This window comes from Salmo salar, chromosome 24 (genome assembly GCF_965601325.2).
Source record: "Salmo salar chromosome 24, fSalSal1, whole genome shotgun sequence".
Taxonomy (NCBI): domain Eukaryota; kingdom Metazoa; phylum Chordata; class Actinopteri; order Salmoniformes; family Salmonidae; genus Salmo; species Salmo salar.
Window position 1 is genome coordinate 22,311,062 of NC_138314.1, and position 19,024 is coordinate 22,330,085.

At 41.9% G+C, this 19,024-nt stretch overlaps 1 protein-coding gene and 1 long non-coding RNA gene across 3 annotated transcripts; one reads left to right on the top strand and one right to left on the bottom strand.

The window, feature by feature from the left end:
* Nucleotides 1–735: 735 nt before the first annotated feature.
* LOC106585581 (uncharacterized) lies at nt 736–15,732 on the top strand. Its single transcript, XR_001323980.2, has 3 exons — nt 736–891; nt 1,478–1,539; nt 15,643–15,732. It is a non-coding gene; the product is annotated as an uncharacterized LOC106585581 (long non-coding RNA).
* On the bottom strand, nt 7,577–16,666 carry LOC106585564 (ectonucleoside triphosphate diphosphohydrolase 4). 2 transcript variants are annotated; one of them, XM_014171931.3, is made up of 13 exons: nt 16,508–16,666; nt 15,943–16,051; nt 15,581–15,775; nt 15,253–15,458; nt 12,469–12,619; nt 12,255–12,358; nt 12,059–12,118; nt 11,777–11,907; nt 10,087–10,253; nt 9,651–9,975; nt 9,419–9,504; nt 9,156–9,317; nt 7,577–9,038 (listed from the first exon to the last, which is right to left on the bottom strand). In XM_014171931.3, the coding sequence occupies exons 2-13, from the start codon at nt 15,948–15,950 to the stop codon at nt 8,804–8,806; spliced, it is 1,830 nt and encodes a 609-aa protein (XP_014027406.1). In that variant the 5' UTR covers nt 15,951–16,051; nt 16,508–16,666; the 3' UTR covers nt 7,577–8,803. The 2 variants fall into 2 exon arrangements, with proteins under 2 accessions (XP_014027406.1, XP_014027405.1); XM_014171930.3 differs by having other exon boundaries at nt 11,753–11,907.
* Between the last annotated feature and the right edge of the window lie 2,358 nt (nt 16,667–19,024).

Here is a 19,024-nt window from a genome sequence, read left to right on the forward strand (position 1 = left end):
CCTGTTCACCCCATTATCATCCAGAAGGCTAGGTCAGTATAGGTGCATCAAAGACTGAAAAACAGCTTCTATCTCAAGGCCATCAGACTGTTAAATAGCCATCACTAGCCGTCTTCCACCCGTTTACGCAAAGAATTTGTTCTTAACTGACTTGCCTAGTTAAATAAAGGTAAAAAATAAAATTGTTTTCATAATTTAAAATTATATCCAAATTAAATGTAGCTATTCAAGTGCCTAGATTGCCTCTGACCAACACCACATGCAGACTTTCAGCCCCACTACTGGTCATGTGGTAGTCATATGAATTAGGCTTGTATCAATTTCATGCCCTTTACAGTGTACAGCATTTTAACAAAGAGGAGCAGCATATCAATCCTTTAGTTTCAGATACTCTAGAAATACCAGAACAGGAGTTTATCAATCACAGTTGGTCTGGGATCTTTCAATGGGAGGTTTACTGCTCCAAATCTTCTGTAATGTAGTTTTGGTTCAAAATGGCCTCAACAACCAAAAAAGCTCAACACGTGTGTTCAAAACCCATTCTCACATTTTCTACATTACATCTGTCAGTCATTTGTTATCTGGCTTTCTGCTATCCACTGACTCTGGTTGCAGACCAGAAGTAAAATGTTCACTTTGAGATCAAATTAGGCCCACCAGTGCAAACCTTAGTTGTGGCAACAGGAACATTTAATTCGCTTCTGGCAGTTTGATGCTGATTGACATCTCATTTCAACGTTAGGCAGCGCATTTTTCAAATCGAGGACGAGAGAATATTAATAAGGTTAGTTGCGAAATACATATGAATAAGAAGAACATACAGAAGAAGAGAGAATATTTCCACAGCTCCACGAACTCTTTAAAGCGATTGGCGAAAGCATCATATTTGAAGTAAGTTTTAAGGTTTCGCATCGGGTTTAGGTTTCCTGAACAACTTTTACGAAAGTTGATTCGCTGTGTAAGTTAACGTTAGAACTTTGGCAGACAGTTAACCAGATAAGAGAGATCGGTTCCCAATTTAGCCTAACATTATGTTTACATCTGTGCTAGTAATACACGCATACAGTGCAGTGTCAAAAATTACAGTATACGAATGTTTAGCTCATGTGGGGTAACTAGTAGGCTACAGCTGTCAGCGTTCAGCAAGTTAACATTCAGCAATTTGAAATCCTTTAACTCAGTTAGATTTTCATACTTGAACTCAAAACGAACAATTGTTATTATCAACATGTTAACATTACTCAGAAGATTACCACAGTTTGCAGATGGCCTGTTTGCTATCGTAAAGTTGTAAGAAATTATAGCTCGCTAAGTTACTTACTGCAGAGTAGGGCTAGCCATGGTCTAACTAGTAACTTAGGCTGGTAGTTGATTTTAACGTACAGTTATTATAATGGAGATTTGTAATTGAGATTGGACTAAAATGTGGGTAATTGGATGCTTAGATGTAACCATAGACTGTCTTATTTTTGCATAGGGTCAATTAAACAGGAAAAGAAAGGGAGAGATATCAGACTTCTGTTCCAAATGGGCCCAATGGTAAGCCAGGCCTATACTTTAAACTACACATTTTAGTTAGTAGCTGTTAGTATCTAATCTTGTGGATCCTTTAATTATACATTTCCATAGAGATATGACACATTATTTAACGTCTATTTCAGACATGTTTGCAAACATTTCCCAGAACTCTTTCAGGAGCTTTCAACAGCTCCTGGTATAAGGACAATTCATGGCTTGAATATTCTGTAAATCAAGATTAATTTTTCTCTGCCCAATACACCTGAATCTGCCTTCACATCACAGTCGCAGTTTAAAGATTCTGGGTTTAAGCTCCATTCGAAGGCAGAGCATCATATCAATGCTATGTATGCTTGGGATCAGTATAAAAGGGCCATTGACAGCAACTCATCAATGTTAGATGTCATAAATGAGGACCGGGAAAAGAAAGTGAAGGAAAACTGTACTTACCTTAAAACAATTGCAGATGTGCTCCTACTAATTGCCACTCAAAATATAGCGCAGAGGTCATCGAGAGTCTAATGACTCTCACAACAAGGGTCATTTTTTGACAATCTTAGAAGAAATAGCAATGTAGGACCCTCTCATAGAGAAAAAGATGAATGCATGTGGCAATGCTAAGTACACAAGCCACCAAATCCAGAAGGAAGTTGTTGAGGGCTTAGCTGAGATGGTACAAAGTAAAATAATAAGAGAAGTAAAAGAAAGTGAAGTTTTTAGTGTAATTGCAGATGAAACCAAAGATTTAAAGAAAAAAGAACAAATGGCTTTAGTTGTGAGGTACAATTACAATGGGGCCATCCACGCAGCAGGTCTCACAAAAATGATAATTGATTGCCTTGAAAAACATGGTCTGGACTACATGGCATGCCATAATCTGAGGGACAGTCTTCCAGCAGTTATGAGAGTGCTACAGGATATCACACTTGAAAATAGTGGTGATGGATCAGTGGAGGCAAGGGGCATTTTTCTCAGATAGATTTACATTTCATAGGGCTTTTGGTTACCTTTTGTAAAGTGCTTGGTGATGCCAAATGTCTTTCTGACATGTTCCAATCAAGCTCTCTTGACCTAGCAAGGGCTGTGGATCTAGTAGGTGCCCTTATAGACATTTCAGGACTATAGAAGTGAGTGTTACTTTGGAGAACTATGGAAAGAGGTTGAAGAGATTGCCGAGCACTGCAAAATAAGTGTACAAACAGTGTGTAAAAAAACCCAGCCTAAAACAAGCTTAAGATTTCACGACTCATTGATGATGAGCACTGTAGGACAGAAAAATAGTGACCAAAGTGATGGTGAGAGCCTCCAAAGAAGCTCTCACCAAGCTCTCACCAGGTGCTTGACAGTCTCACAGCTGAGCTGCAGAGGTGTTTTTCAAAGAAGAATTGCAAGATAATGCAAGGGGTCCAGTCTCTCAATCCAAAGAATACAACGTTCTTGAATGAGGAGCCTCTGTTTGCCTTTGCTCAGAACTTTGAGTCAGATTTAGAGGACCTCAACATGAGGTTCATCAAACCAAGCGGCTTCTTGATAGGAGAGAGAAAGGTGGAAGGGACAGACCGTCTACTCTCCTTGACTTTGTTGTGTTTCTAGAACCTTATAAAGAGGTCTTCCATGAGCTATTTCGACTTTGTAAGATTTCTGTTACACCAGTCAGCAGTGCTTCTTGCGAGAGAAGCTTCTCAGCTTTAAAACGAATTAAAACCCATTTTAGGACAACAATGGTTGATGACATGTTAAGTCACCTCGGAATTGTCAGTGTTGAGTCAAGGAGGGCACGCTCCCTGAACATGGATGAGTTAGTTCTCACCAGAACCGCAGAATTATGCTGTTTTTAAATCTACCTAGGATAATTCGGTCCCTCTGGTCATGATTAAAACCTGCACTGTGTACTAGCTAGTACACTGACATTCTAAAATGATCAATCCAAAGGGTATCATGTCACACAGATTTAATTTGGTCTTGATTAGGCCAATTCCAAAACTCTACTTTGCTATTACTTAACATAATATATATGAGCATAAATATGATACTGTAAGTTTGTAATATTGCTGGGCACCAAAATGGTTTTAATTTTTCAAGTCCATTTCTGCTTGATACCTGGTATGTCAAATTGCAGTAAGTTTACCTTTTTGTAAATAAACTATGCAATTTATGTAACACAAAAATGCTATCTTATCTCCTTGGTGCTTGAGCTTTATTTTCTGGAAATATTTTGGATGTTCAACACTTATAGACCCAGATGATCTATTCATGAAAACAGAGTGACCCAAGTCTCTCGTGTGTGTGTGTGTGAGAAAGAAAGAAAGAAATTGAGCTGCAGGTAGAGACACTGACTATAGTATGTTAAAGAATTCTAGTGAAGTAACCCTTTTGGACCACACTATCTGCCACATTGAAGAACTCCGGGTTAAGTGAATTATCACTTCTACCTCTAATCAGCAATTATAGGATTCATTCATGCTCCTTAGATGCTAGGTTAGGGTTACACACTAATTTTCTGTCATGGTCTATGGACCCCCTGAAGTAGCCTTGGCCACCACATGTATAAAACTTTAGTTCTGCCACTGAACAGGACCAAATGTTGATCTACATATGTAGTTTAAAAGAACGCCACATAAAATAGGTTTCCATCCAATTGCCGACAGATTTTCATGTGAATATTCTAAAAGCATTTTCCCACCAGAGATGTTTCCATCAAATGTACTTTATAAAAGGCTGTGCGTGTTGAGTAGTGCACATAAAACTAACTGCTGCGGTTAAATTCCCATGTACTGAATACAATTTAAATGGGTTTCCATCTCATTTTCAACTCTACTGATCATTTTATCACAATTTTTGTGGGGGTTATACAGCGAATGTGACCACTCAGTGCGGGTATAGCCTACTACATGATGAGATTATTATGGACAAAAGAGCAAGACTATTTTGAATTGTCAAATGGCAGCCAAGCATCTATCATCATGTCACCAGAATAAGATCCTCGGTATTTATTGGAAAGGATCGTCAAGCTCATCACCGTGCACTTTCGCCACCCTGTGAAGTTGATCATCATTTATTTAATCTGTAGCCTAATAAACAGCATGCTTTCCCAAATCGAAGTGGGAGGACCACACAACACATAATCGCGTGACTCCAAATTTACTTTGATATGATGGTTATTATGTCAATATTTTCGCATAAAGGAAATTCCACTGCCATTTCCCGCATAATTAATTTTGCCAACACAAGTGACACCAACTTGTCTAGCATGTTTTGTTGACGTTTCGGCTGTCTTGAAATGTTTTGTCCAACATTTAGCCTACTTTACTGCATAAAAAGGTTGGATGGAAACCTGGCTAGTGTTGCAAAGATAGAATGATCATCTACTCATTATCAATCATAAAACATTTAAGATTAGGCTACTTAAATTGTTATCAACATTGTTCTCCCTAGTCTAGACACCTGTCCAGACACAGTATACACTACATCACCAAAGGTATGTGGTCACCCCTTCAAATTAGTGGATTTGGCTATTTCAACCACACCCGTTGCTGACGTGTATAAAATCGACCACACCGCCATGCAATCTCCATAGACAAACATTGGCAATATAATGGCCTTACTGAAGAGCTCAGTGACTTTCAACGTGGCACCGTCATAGGATGCCACTTTTCCAACAAGTCAGTTTGTTAAATTTCTGCCCTGCTAGAGCTGCCCCGGTCAACTGTAATTGCTTTTATTCTGAATTGGAAACATCCAGGAGCAACAACGGCTCATTGCGAAGTGGTAGGCCACACAAGCTCATAGAACGGGATCGCCGAGGCACGTAGAACATAAAAATTGTATGTCCTTGGTTGCAATACTCACTATCGAGTTCCAAACTGCCTCTGGAAGCAACGTCAGCACAAAGGAGCTTCATGAAATGGGTTTCCATGGCCGAGCAGCTGCACATAAGCCGAAGATCACCATGTGCAATGCCAAGCGTCGTCTGGAGTGGTATAAAGTTTGCTGCCGTTGGACTCTGGAGTAGTGGAAACTCTGGTGGAGAAGGAATAATGGTCTTGGGCTGTTTTTCATGGTTCAGCCTAGGCCCCTTAGTTCCAGTGAAGGGAAATTTTAACGATACAGCATACAATGGCATTCTAGATGATTCTGTGCTTCCAACTTTGTGGCAACAGTTTGGGGGAGGCCCTTTCCTGTTTCAGCATGACAATGCCCCTGTGCAAGGTCCATACAGAAAAGGTTTGTCGAGATCGGTGTGGAAGAACTTGACTGGCCTGCACAGAGCCCTGACCTCAACCCCATCAAACACCTTTGGGATGAATTGGAACGCTGACTGTGAGCCAGGTCTAACTGCCCAACATCATTGCCCGACCTCACTAATGGTCTTGTGGCTGAATGGAAGCAAGTCCCTCCAGCAATATTCCAACATCTAGTGCAAAGCCTCCCCAGAAGAGTGGACGAAGCTATAGCAGCAAAGGGGGGACCAACTCCATTTTAATGCCCATGGTTTTGAAATCAGATGTTCAACGAGCAGGTGTCCACATACTTTTGGTCATGTAGTGTACTTTAAACTGTATGCCTATGTCTCATTATATATATATATATATATATATATATATAAAAATGTAATATTCTGCCACAACAAATTTATCCCAATCTAATCCAAGTGGTAAAGCTGTGGAAATAAATAATCTCATTAGTTTGTTTATAAGGCCTACTCTGTTTAAGACGGTGAATGAGGTGCAGCAGAGGCAGAATCAGATGGGATCCCTCCCACAGCCCTACAATCACCGCCACCACCTCACAAGTTGTAGCGTAAGCTCCTCAAATATCCCGCCTTCAAACTTCATCACGTAACCAATGCTGAAGTGGTATGTGTAGACGGAGGATGACTCAGCACATGGAGAGCAGCCTCTTGAAGCACCTGCACCACTTATACACAAATGCTGCTGGTGACAACTACAGCTGGTATACACTTTCAACAATGATCTGAGAGGGAATTTACAAATTAGAGCAACTATTGGACTATATTCCCTCTTTCACATATGCTGTGGCTGTTACATGACTATTTCTGATTTGTAACATTCTGCTTGGTTTGATACCCTGTAAGTAGTCTTATATAATTAAATGTATCTGTAAAATGCTACCATGGGTGACAATGCCCCCTATTGGAGTTAAAACCATTGGCTGCTGAGACCGCACTGTTTCCTGGGGTTTAAAATGCTCTAGGGTGCAGACAGAGCATGAAAAAGCATCTGGTGATGTGCAATTATGCATGCAGTATGTATTTTCTATAATTCCATATGGACATTGCGAGGAGGTTATCTGTGACAGAGGAATAGTATAGGCCAGCAGGAGGTTTGTGAGGTTAGACCTTTACTGAATTTACAAATGCGAAGTGCAGACATCTCAAGACAGCTGTCTCTAGTCTCTGGCACTTTGAATTAATGACCACTAGCTAAGCTAAACAATTTTACCAATTAAATACTGTTGTTTCAGCTCTAAGCATTTCTCACAATTACAGGACAATGACAATAGCCAAGTGGCCAAAGAGATAAGGACAATTCATAGTGAAAATAGATGAATCTGTAAAATGCATTGCATGTAATCTGTTCAATGCAGTATTTACATTTCCCATCTTAATGGTCAACCTGTATTAAACTAAAGTCCTTGTCAGACTCATCCATCACCAGCTGGCAGACCTGAAATGTAATACAGGACAGATAGGGAGAGGAGTGAAAACAAACCCCCACAGTGCAGTGTGTTTCAAACCTGGTCACCCAGACTCTGAGACAGGCCGGCTACAACAACATGGCCTCTAATGAGCTTGGGTGACCTGGTCATTAGTGGCTGTCTGCAGCTTACTCGTCTTGATTGATATCCTTGTGGTACACTCCTTTTCTTCCCGTGCTACTGGGGACGTGTAAACCCTGACCATGGCTGCTGTAAATATGCATGTTTATTTACTCAATACTTAACGTCACCCGCGGGGACTCAAACTCATCAGCAATTTCCGTCCAACTCTCAAGACGAGGGCACCCAATATATTCCACGTGAAAATCAACAGATTGCATTTGATGATTTTTGTAGCTTTCGTTTATTTTGAACCATAAGTTTCAAAATAATCTCTTATTCAACACCAATGGTATTGTAAAACAAAACAAAAATCCTGTGCAAACTGTGAATTGATTTAAGTACACCCTTCAATATAAATATGGCCTATATGCTTTCATAAACTAACCCCTTTACAGCAGTGATATCACAGCTTCTGAAAACGAAGCCCAGTGTGTTTGTCAAGATTCCAAATTAAATTATCTGCACCCCATCACTTGACACCATTGAGCTGAAAAGACAGACATTTTTACCATACTGTAGCTCTGAGCCCTGTGTGGATTCAGCTGATGTGGGCTGGAGTGTGTCTCCAGTGATAAGACAATAAATATTGCACCATTGAAGCTTTGATAAATGCTGCCTGTTCTGCAATAAAGGCAGAACAAAGGATACAAAGAAACTAAAGTAAAAAAAGAAGCGGTGACAATCAAAGTAATTATGACAGGTGTCTGTCTACACATAGGGTAAGCAGAGGCATACACCATTCCTCCACACAATAAATACACATTCACTAATCATGCACCCAAACGGCAAACAGAGCCGCTAGTACACAAACAAATTAAATTGCATCAGGATAATGTGACAGGAACGGAAGTGAAACTCCACTCAAGTACAGAGAATCTATACATATGAGCTAATACAGTATGTACCCTAAACAGTAACGGTTTCACTATCATCCTCGAACCTGCTCGTCTATTCACATTGATTCAATTCTGTGCACTAATTGGAAAAGACAGTAATTTAGGGACTTTCTTTAAAAATGTGTTTTTGATTGACTAATTAGGGGAAGTTATGAGGCAGCTGCCATTCGAACCTTATAGGAAGCTTTAATGAAACCTGTGTGACTGGATAAAGTATGCATGGGGAGCTCTCAAACCTCAGGCAAGGATAGTTACACACTTAGTACCTAGTTCATATTTCCAGCAACATAAAAAAGGCAGATTTTGACATCATTAAAAATAAATAAGACAATCTCATGGCTAACTCAAGTATGCAAACTCAACATGCAAGATCTCCCATAAGAGTCCCTCCCAGTGCTGTTTCTCTGTTCATTGGACTCATTCAAAATCCAACTCGGTTTTAGACTTTTTCGTCATTACCAGCTAACAAATGAAGGCCTGAACATAAAAGTGCAGGCATAGGGACTCCAGCTAGGGAAAGGAGCTGGTTTTGGCGTGAAAGTTGAAGTCTAGAGGGTGATAGGGAGTGAGGGGGATCCCAGACCCTCCTCTAACCACTCAACAGTAGAGGGGGTGCAGCGCTGCGTGGTACAGCTGTGGATACGTCGGAGTCGCAGCAAGTAGAGCAGGATGGATAGGAGGACAACCAGGAAGCAGGCCAGAAACAAGTAGTGGTTGTTGACAAAGGAGAAGCTGTGACGCCAGTGGGCGTGGACTCCTTTGAGGGTTTCCTGCTGAATATCCCTTGGAAAGGAATGTAAAATAGTGTTGAGTTTTCTCCATATCCTAATCAGCAAAAATATATTGGCTTATCACAGTGCTAAAGCATGATGAATTGTGACACAGCAAGTGTTCTCTTACCTTAAAGGTAGAAAGCGGGTTCTGTAAAGGATGGCTCCAAGAGTCCATTGCACCTCTTTATCATAAACTAAGAGGGCAGTCCTCAGGTTTTTGTAGTCTATAGGGAAGGAGAAGCCTGAGTGGAATACCTCATACATCCAGGCTGATTTAAAACACTGGTACCTGCACACAAGACAAAAGTTTACATGAATTCTCCCCGACAACTCTTTAGTAAGACTTGAGACCAGTAATAGTAAAGAGCCAGAGCTGGTGGTGGGACTTACTTGAGCCTGTGAACATCAGCGTGAGATGCATATAAGCCTGAGTCAAATCGCTCTTTCAGAGATCTCCACTGGGTGGCGCAGTAACCCTGGAGATGAAGCACAACGTAGATTGTAAACACAGCCACCATCTTACTGCAATTAGCCTAAGCTATGGTGAAATACATGCATTTCCATGCAGTTAGGAGTGCCATCTACATTGAAGAAGTGCTGCTTTGCTGTGGTAAGGCCTCACCTTGGCAGCAACGGAATACTTTGAGGAGTTAAAATCACCGCCCATGCGCAACACATCCTCTGTGCAGTAGTAGAACTCAGAGAACCCATAGAACTGGCTGTTGGGGTAGTCGATGGGAGGCTGGTAGATGCCATTGAGGGAGGAGTGAGTCTCGTTGGTGCGGTTGAGGAAGGGCTGAAGCAGCTGTCTGCAGTGATCAAAATCCCCTGTGCCACGCAGGTAGAGTTTCTGTGTGGCTGGCCCCACTTCGTCCTGCAGGTCTGTGGGTAGACACGGGTCGAGCAGGGGGGACTCTGCCGTTTCACCTACATGCTGACCCAGGAGCCTGGACAAACCAACTAAAATGAGCTCTCCATAATGACAGCACTGAGCAATGTCAAACTAGTAAACCATCAGTATCATTAGCTATCATAGCATTTGTGTTAAAGGTTCTTACTTGTTTTTAGTGAGAGTGTTCCTGACAATGCTCTCCTCATATCTTTGTCGAGCAGCATTGCCTCCAAAGCCCAGGAAGGTGGACACATACACCCGGTAGACATGCTCTGTCCGGTGGGCATCGCAACCCAGGTTGAACTCCGCAAGTAAGTTCTTGGCCACTTCCTCCTATGGAAATTACATTCTCTTTTATCTAGGACTATATCTACACTAATATCCAACATATTAATTGATAACAGAAAGGCTACATGTATAACAACCATTTACTTAAACTTTGATCAAGATGACAGTTCTATAAAGTTCCGCATTTAGAAAAAGCCGCAGGTTAATTACGTTCAGCGTAAGAGCGCATGCAAATTGTCATAGTAAATTAAAAACCAAACATTTTTGTGAACTGGCAAAAATAATTGAGCAGGACTGAAAAGCTGATGGACTTGGACTGCTTTAGATGAATGTGTTATTATCTGGTCATGGATGTTTTGCACGATGGCTCTTAAGCATTATCTGTGATCTTAAAAGTAGACTCAGCGAAATGACGTTGCCACGAGCAGCAGCGCAGATATTGAGATGAGCGAGATGCAAGAAGACTTTGCTCTCACACAGTAACCAGGTTTCCATTCAACCTTTTTATGCAAGTACATGTCGGATAAAAAAAAAAGTCATAACAGGCCTGATGGAAACAGAAGATTTGTCGGTAAACTTTCCAAATGTCGACAAGATAAAATAAGCTAGACAAGGTGGGATCTTTTTGTCGGAAAAATTATGCAAGAAATGTCGGTGTTAACACTTACGCACAAATATTGATATTATAACCATCATATTGGAGTAAAGTCACACAATAACGTGTGGTCCTCCTACGACTCGTCGGGAAACCATGCAGTTTGTTAGGCTACAGATGAAACTTCACAGGCAGGTGAAATTGCAAGGTGATGAGCTTGATGCTCCTTTCCAATAAATATTGAGGATCTTATTCAGGTGACATGATCTATTTTGTCCATAATAATAAATCTAATGTAGGCCCTACCCACACTGTATCTGCGAGCTGTTGTGGGCAAACTTGCTATATAATGCAAACATTTTTGAGAGAAAACCATTAGAGTTAAACGCAATTGAAACCCATTTAACCGCAAAAGTATATATTTTTTGTTTTATGTGCACTACGTCATCACACAGCCATTTATCCACAAGTCAATTTGATGGAATCTGGTGGGAAAATGCGATTTTTAGAATATTTACATGAAAACCTGTTGCCAATTGGATGGAAAGCTAGCTACAGACACAAGATCTGCGCATGTGTGTATGGGTTCGCTTCATGCTGTTACAGCATGGTAGCCAGAGTACCAAAAACAGCCAAGAAGTTGATTCTTGTACTTTAGGCTCTTAGCCGTTGCAGAAATTAACCCACTATGCGGTTTATTGTATGCCTCTACATCAAATTGCGGAGTCTACCTTTAGAGTTTGAACTAAGACATTCTGCTATGAAGCAATGCAGCAGGCTTATCTTTAGAGCAGACCTCCAACAGTCCACTCTGAATGGAGAGGACTTCATCTCCAGAGGACAAACATGATGTTTACAGGTTTAACCAGGGAATGAGTGGTGGGAAGAGAAAATGAGTGAGTGACAAATTAAAAGAGCACAAAAAAGGGAAATTGTTGTTGATAATAACCTGTTGTGGAGAAGCAAAGCTTACAGTTTTGGGCACTTCATATGCTATCTGAGTGGAGACACCCCCCATGTCCAGAACACCAGCAGTCCTTCTCCTCACCAGCGCCTCCTGCTGGTCACCTCCAGGTACCTGCACTTCTACTACTGCATCCCTCTCTATAGGAAGGATAGGGGATAGAGCCAAGGGTCCCATTGAAGAAAAGAATGGAAGACAAAAAGTGGTGTCAGAGGTAAGTAAAATAAGGGAATTAAAGTATTCAGTGTGAAGATATGCAGATCTCTTAAGGAAATGTATTTAGATACTTACCACTAGACACATGATTAAACCTTCCAAGGACAAAGTTGATTCCAATCCATGCATACACACCTGTCCAAAAACAAGGACAATTTATATATTCCAGCATTTCCACTGTTGTGTTACACATTTTCAACACAGATGGTGACATCTCAGTGTTAAATGGCCAGTGTTTAGCTTGCCTGCTACTCTAAACAGGTTAGCTCACCTTCCTGCTTGCCAGAAATGACCTCCACATGGGAATCAGAAAAGAGGAAGTTGAACTGTACAGGGATATCGGTCCGTAGGTCCTCCAGAAGTGCTTCCTGTTGACTAAAAAATAGCAAAATAAGCCAATGTTAACATGGGAGGTCACAGCGGTAATAGAAAATAACACTTGCAAGTTTCTATCTCAAGATGAGAAATACTCAGTTGGGGTGTACCTGTCAGACAGCACCCTCATTCCAGCCGTGCACAGGATGTACAGAGGGGTCTCCTGGTGCTTGTGTTTGGGGATGTGCTGGGCAGCAAAGCTCAGCAGTGGGTGGATGTAATCACTGGCCTTCTCTGGTGTTTTTGCAAGCTCTGAGATGCCTACAAAAAAATATCAGAAAGTATTAAGACCATGGCTCCGTCTTTATTGGGTGGAATGGATAAGTGCTTTAAACTAAGCCAATGTCTTCTAAACTACGCAAAAAAAGAAACATTCCTTTTTCAGGACCTTGTCTTTCAAAGATCATTTGTAAAAATCCAATTAACTTCACAGATCATCATTGTACAGGGTTTAAACACTGTTTCCCATGCTTGTTCAATGAACCATAAACAATTAATGAACATGCACCTGTGGAACGGTCGTTAACTTCCTGAGGGCCTGTGGCAGTATTCGGTAATTCGGATGACTGACGTGCCCAAAGTAAACTGCCTGTTAGTCAGGCCCAGAAGCTAGGATATGCATATAATTGGTAGTATTGGATAGAAAACACTCTGCAGTTTCTAAAACTTAAAATAATGTATGAGTATAATAGAACTGATATGGCAGGCGAAAACCCGAGGTGTCTGCCCATCCAAATCCTTGTTTATGGGAAAATCAAAGTAATACCTCCCAGATTTCAGTTCCTAGGGCTTCCACTAGATGTCAGTCTTTATAAAGAGTTTCAGGCTTGTTTTTAAAAAAAATTGCTAGAATTTGTAATTTTTCTAGTTGGCTCCCATTTTGACTGTAGTATTGTGGCGTGTGTGGATGACTTCGTTATTTATCTCCAGTAATGAACATACTATTCTCCGTCTTAAATTTGACCGTTTATTTCTATATTAGGGTACCCGAGGATTGATAAGAAATGTTGTTTGTCTTGTTTGGACAAAGTTTATTAGTAACTTTTGGGATTCATTTGTATGCATTTTGAATGAGGGAAACAGGTGGATTACTGAATCAAGCGTGCCAACTAAACTGACTTTTTTGGGATATAAAGGACTTCATCGAACAAAACGACCATTTGATGTGTAGCTGGGACCATTGGGATTGCAAAAAGAGGAAGATCTTCAAAGGTCAGTGATTTATTTTATCGCTATTTCTGACTTTTGTGACGCCTCTGCTTGTTTGGAAAATGTTTCATGCTTTTGTACGCGGGGTGCTGTCCTCATAATCGCATGGTATGCTTTCGCTGTAAAGCCTTTTTGAAATCTGACAAAGCGGCTAGATTAACAAGTTAAGCTTTTAAACGATGTAAAACACTTGTATTTTCATGAATGTTTAATATTACGATTTTGTATTTGACGCGTTCCGATTTCACCGGATGTTGACGAATTTGATCCAGTTAATGGGATTTCTGCACTAAGAGGTTTTAAGACACTAACAGCTTACAGATGGTAGGCAATTAAGGTCACAGTTATAAAAACTTAGGACACTAAAGAGGCCTTTCTACTGACTCTGAAAAACACCAAAAGAAAGATGCCCATGGTCCCTGCGTGAACGTGCCTTAGGCATGCTGCAAGGGGGCATGAGGACTGCAGATGTGGCTAGGGCAATAAATTGCAATGTCCGTACTGTGAGACGCCTAAGACAGCGCTACAGGGATACAGGACGGACAGCTGATCATCCTCGCAGTGGCAGACCATGTGTAACAACACCTGCACAGGATCGGTACATCCTAACATCACACCTGCGGGACAGGTACAGGATGGCAACAACAACTGCCCGAGTTACACTAGGAACACACAATCCCTCCGTCAGTGCTCAGACTGTCCGCAATAGGTTGAGAGAGGCTGGACTGAGGGCTTGTGAGCCTGTTGTAAGGCAGGTCCTCACCAGACATCACCGGCAACAACGTCACCTATGGGCACAAACCCACCGTCGCTGGACCAGACAGGACTGGCAAAGTGCTCTTCACTGACGAGTCACGTTTTTTTCTCACCAGGGGTGATGGTCGGATTCGCGTTTATCATCGAAGGAATGAGCGTTACACCGAGGCCTGTACTCTGGAGCGGGATCGATTTGGAGGTGGAGGGTCCGTCATGGTCTGGGGCGGTGTGTCACAGCATCATCAGACTGAGCTTGTTGTCATTGCAGGCAATCTCAACGCTGTGCGTTACAGGGAAGACATCCTCCTCCCTCATGTGGTACCCTTCCTGCAGGCTCATCCTGACATGACCCTCCAGCATGACAATGCCACCAGCCATACTGCTCATTCTGTGTGTGATTTTCTTCAAGACAGGAATGTCAGTGTTCTACCATGGCCAGCGAAGAGCCCGGATCTCAATCCCATTGAGCACGTCTAGGACCTGTTGGATCGGAGGGTGAGGGCTAGGGCCATTCCCCCCAGAAATGTCCGGGAACTTGCAGGTGCCTTGTTGGAAGAGTGGGGTAACATCTCACAGCAAGAACAGGCAAATCTGGTGCAGTCCATGAGGAGGAAATGCACTACAGTACTTAGTATCTGGTGTGGCCACCAGCTGCATTGACTGTTACTTTTGATTTTGACCCCCCCCCCTTTGTTCAGGGACACATTATTCAATTTCTGTTAGTCACATGTCTGAAACTTGTTCAGTTTATGTCTCAGTTGATGAATCTTATTATGTTCATACACATAAGTTTGCTGAAAATAATCGCAGTTGACAGTGAGAGGACGTTTCCTTTTTTGCTGAGTTTACATTATGAAACCAGAGTGGAAATGTATACATGTGGCTCTTCCCAGCAGCACACCAGTCATCAGCAACCAGGTATGTCTCACCTGGCTTGATCTTCATGACCACTGGTTTCCTGTGCTGGTCTCTCATCTGTCGTATGTCAAGCAGATCATGGGGATTACCATTGTGCTGGGGCCAACAATACACAAAGACCCTGGAGCCACTGCTGCCGCAGTCTACCACCAAACCGTAGTTCAGGTTGGGATTGCTGGTGTCGGTGGCCTCCACATCTGTGACTCTCGCCAAGTGTCTGGTGATCAGATGTGAATGAAAAGTTGACAATTTTAAGCAAAATTCAGCCAAATATTTTCTTCCTTGTCTTTACAGGAATACGTAATGATATCTTCTAATGTGCCGCTACTAGTGACTCACCTATGAAAGTAGTTGTCCTTTCTGATCCAGCTGTCCTGGCCCTTTCCTGTTACCAACAACAGGTAAAGCAGTCCTAGCAATCCCACCAGCAGACCAAATAAGAGTAGCTGCCTGAATGAAGGTAGCAGTAGACGAGGAAGAACCAGGGGTGACAGGCTGAAGTGCCAGGAGGCTGGGAGGCACGAGAAGCTGATCCTGTAAGGACAAGTGAGACCTTGGTATGTATGGTTAAATACACTTTGACTAGTCTATGCAATAGCGGCATGCATGCCGACCATGGCATAATAATTAAAGGGTAGAGCAAAATGTGACACATTTTGCCAAAACACTTCCTAGTCCTCTACTCAGTCGGTCGAGCCTACCTTCCCATGACGTGGACTGTCCTAGTTCACTGGATAAAAATCATTCAAAGGGGACACGAGTCTGGGGTGTTGGCTTCAGAGCCTCACCATTTCTCCATCTGCTCATTGTCTTGATAAAATAAAATAAACACGTTAGCTACAAGCTAAGCAGTAATTATTACTGATGACATCGATACCAACGCGTGTCAATACCAATGGTGACATTTGGCCACTAGCGCATCCACCGGCATAACTGCCACGTAGTAACCGTACTGCATTGCATAATAATATAATGATACTGGTCCGATTTCAACTAGTTAGCTTGCTAGCTGGTTTAGTTAGCTAAGACAATACGTTAGCTGGCTAGGTAGCGTTTCCTAGTCTATTGGGTAAACAATATACCTGTTAGTTAGCTAGCAAGCTGATTAAGCGGGCGAATGTTAGGATTCTTGTTAGCGAAACAAACAGATCACTGGATAACCAACGACGATAGCCGGGGTATTGCTAGGCTACCGTTAGCCCTGCCCTGTACTAGGCGTATGCTATGCCCACGGTCCATCTACAACCAAACTTAAAATGTACTTACCATTGCGTTTCGAACGACTTAATTGCATAACATTTACATTAGCTCGTTTGCTGCTGAATATTGTTTCTAATACTATTGGGAGGATGCGCTAACAGCACCCTAACTAGCTAGTATTCAGTGCGCAGGTCAGGCAGATGTGACGTAGCTAGTAAAAGGTGCGGTGCGAATGTTTTTAATCATTGGCACTCCCTGGCGGCTTTCACTGGTATAGCCTGCTTGCTCAGGGTTGGGAAACTGGCAGCATGCGGGCCCCCCTTTTGAAGGTCCTCTGATCCTTTTTGGAGGGGGACTCTGCTTACTGTTGCGAGCTAGAATACACAAGGTGCAATTTCGAAATTTTGTTTTGCATCAGTTTTCTTGCTGCCCCTCATGAGTTTAGATTTGTGGCCCCCACCCCCAACAAAGTTACCTATACCTGCTCTAAGTAGTCAGACAGTGTCATTCTTAAAGCAAATCTGATTTGGGTAATTTAGCAAATTAACTGTGGCAGTCACCTAACTCAAAGTTGCCACAAATGAAGAAAAATGTACAACTACACTGGAAACAAAGAAAACTGGGTAACACTTGACACCCAGTGTCATGACACCTCATAACAGCTGACATAACATGGTTTTAATACTGTCATGGCACATCTATTTAGACCTGTTGTGACAAATTGCATTATTTTATGGCTGGTAATGACACCTACATAAAGAGTCAAAACCCCAGTACCTACCACACAAGGCAAAACATTCAATTACAGTATAGCCTACTTGTCAACAGTATGTTTATGTTATAAAATTCTGAAATTGACCATATTAAATTATCACTGTAATTGCGCACAATGATGACAGACATGCACCTACCCTAATGCTGTTGCTGATGATTGGGGTGGATAAAGGAGCAGGCGCAGGACAAGACACCCTCTTTTTGACTGATGACTGACATAAGGGAATGTACATAATAGGCCAATCTGGCTTATGTGAATATGATGTTCATAATGCTTATTGACAGTGTCATAAAGTGTACTTTCTTGACATAATGACAAAGCAAATACAGGTGGATTTTCTTTGCAAATTTATATCAAAAAAAAAGAAATATCAGATTTACATAAGTATTCAGGCTCTTTACTCTGGACTTTGTTAAAGCACCTTTTGCAGTGATTACAGCCTCTAGTCTTCTCAGGTATGACGCTACAAGCTTGGCACACCTGTATTTGGGGAGTTTCTCCCATTCTTCTCTGCAGATCCTCTCAAGCGCTGTCAGGTTGGATGGAGAGTGTCTCTGCACAGCTATTTTCAGGTCTCTCCAGAGATGTTCGATTGCGTTCAAGTCCAGGCTTTGGCTGGCCCACTCAGGGACATTCAGAGACTTGTCCCGAAGCCACTCCTGCATGGTCTTGGCTGTGTGCTTAGGGTCGTTGTCCTGTTGCAAGGTGAACCGTCGCCCCAGTCTGAGGTCCTGAGCACTCTGAAGCAGGTTTTCAACAAGGATCTCTGTACTTTGCTCCGGTCATCTTTCCCTCGATACTGACAAGTCTCCCAGTCCCTGCCACTGAAAAACATCCCCACAGCATGATGCTGCCACCACCATGCTTCATCGTATGGATGGTGCCAGGTTTCCTCCAGACATAACGCTTGGCATTCAGGCCAAAGAGTTGAATCATGGTGACATCGGACCAGAGGATCTTGTTACTCATGGTCTGAGAATCTTTAGGTGCCAGCTGCAGCTGTCCATAGTCCATCTGTAAATAGCCCACCCAATCTACCTACCTCATCCCCATATTGTTTTTATTTACTTTGCTGCTCTTTTGCACACCAGTATCACTACTTACACACCATCATCATCTGCTCATCTATCACTCCAGTGTTAATCTGCTAAATTGTAATCACTTTGCTACTATGGCCTATTTATTGCCATACCTCCTCATGCCATTTGCACACACTGTATATAGACTTTTTTTTCCTATTGTGTTGACTGTACGCGTGTTTATTCCATGTAACTCTGTTGTTGTTTCTGTCGCACTGCTTTGCTTTATCTTAGCCAGGTCGCAGTTGTAAATGAGAACTTGTTCTCAGCTAGCCTCTATGGGCTAGGTGGGACGCTAGCGTCCCACCCGTGGTGCACTCCATCAACAGCAGGTGCATTTCAAGAGCGGCAAATTTGAATCCAAATAAATGTCAAAATTCAAATTTTTCAAACATACAACTATTTTACACCCTTTGAAAGATAAACATCTCCTTAATCTAACCACGTTTTACGATTTCAAAAAGGTTTTACGGCGAAAGCATAAATTTTGAGTATGTTAGGACAGTACATTTACAAGAGTTGTGTGTAATGTTTTGTCAATTCAAAGACAGGGTCACCAAAACCATAAAACCAGCTAAAATGATGCACTAACCTTTTACAATCTCCATCAGATGACACTCCTAGGACATTATGTTAGACAATGCATGCATTTTTAGTTCTATCAAGTTCATATTTATATCCAAAAACAGCGTTTTACTATGGCATTGATGTTGAGGAAATCGTTTCCCT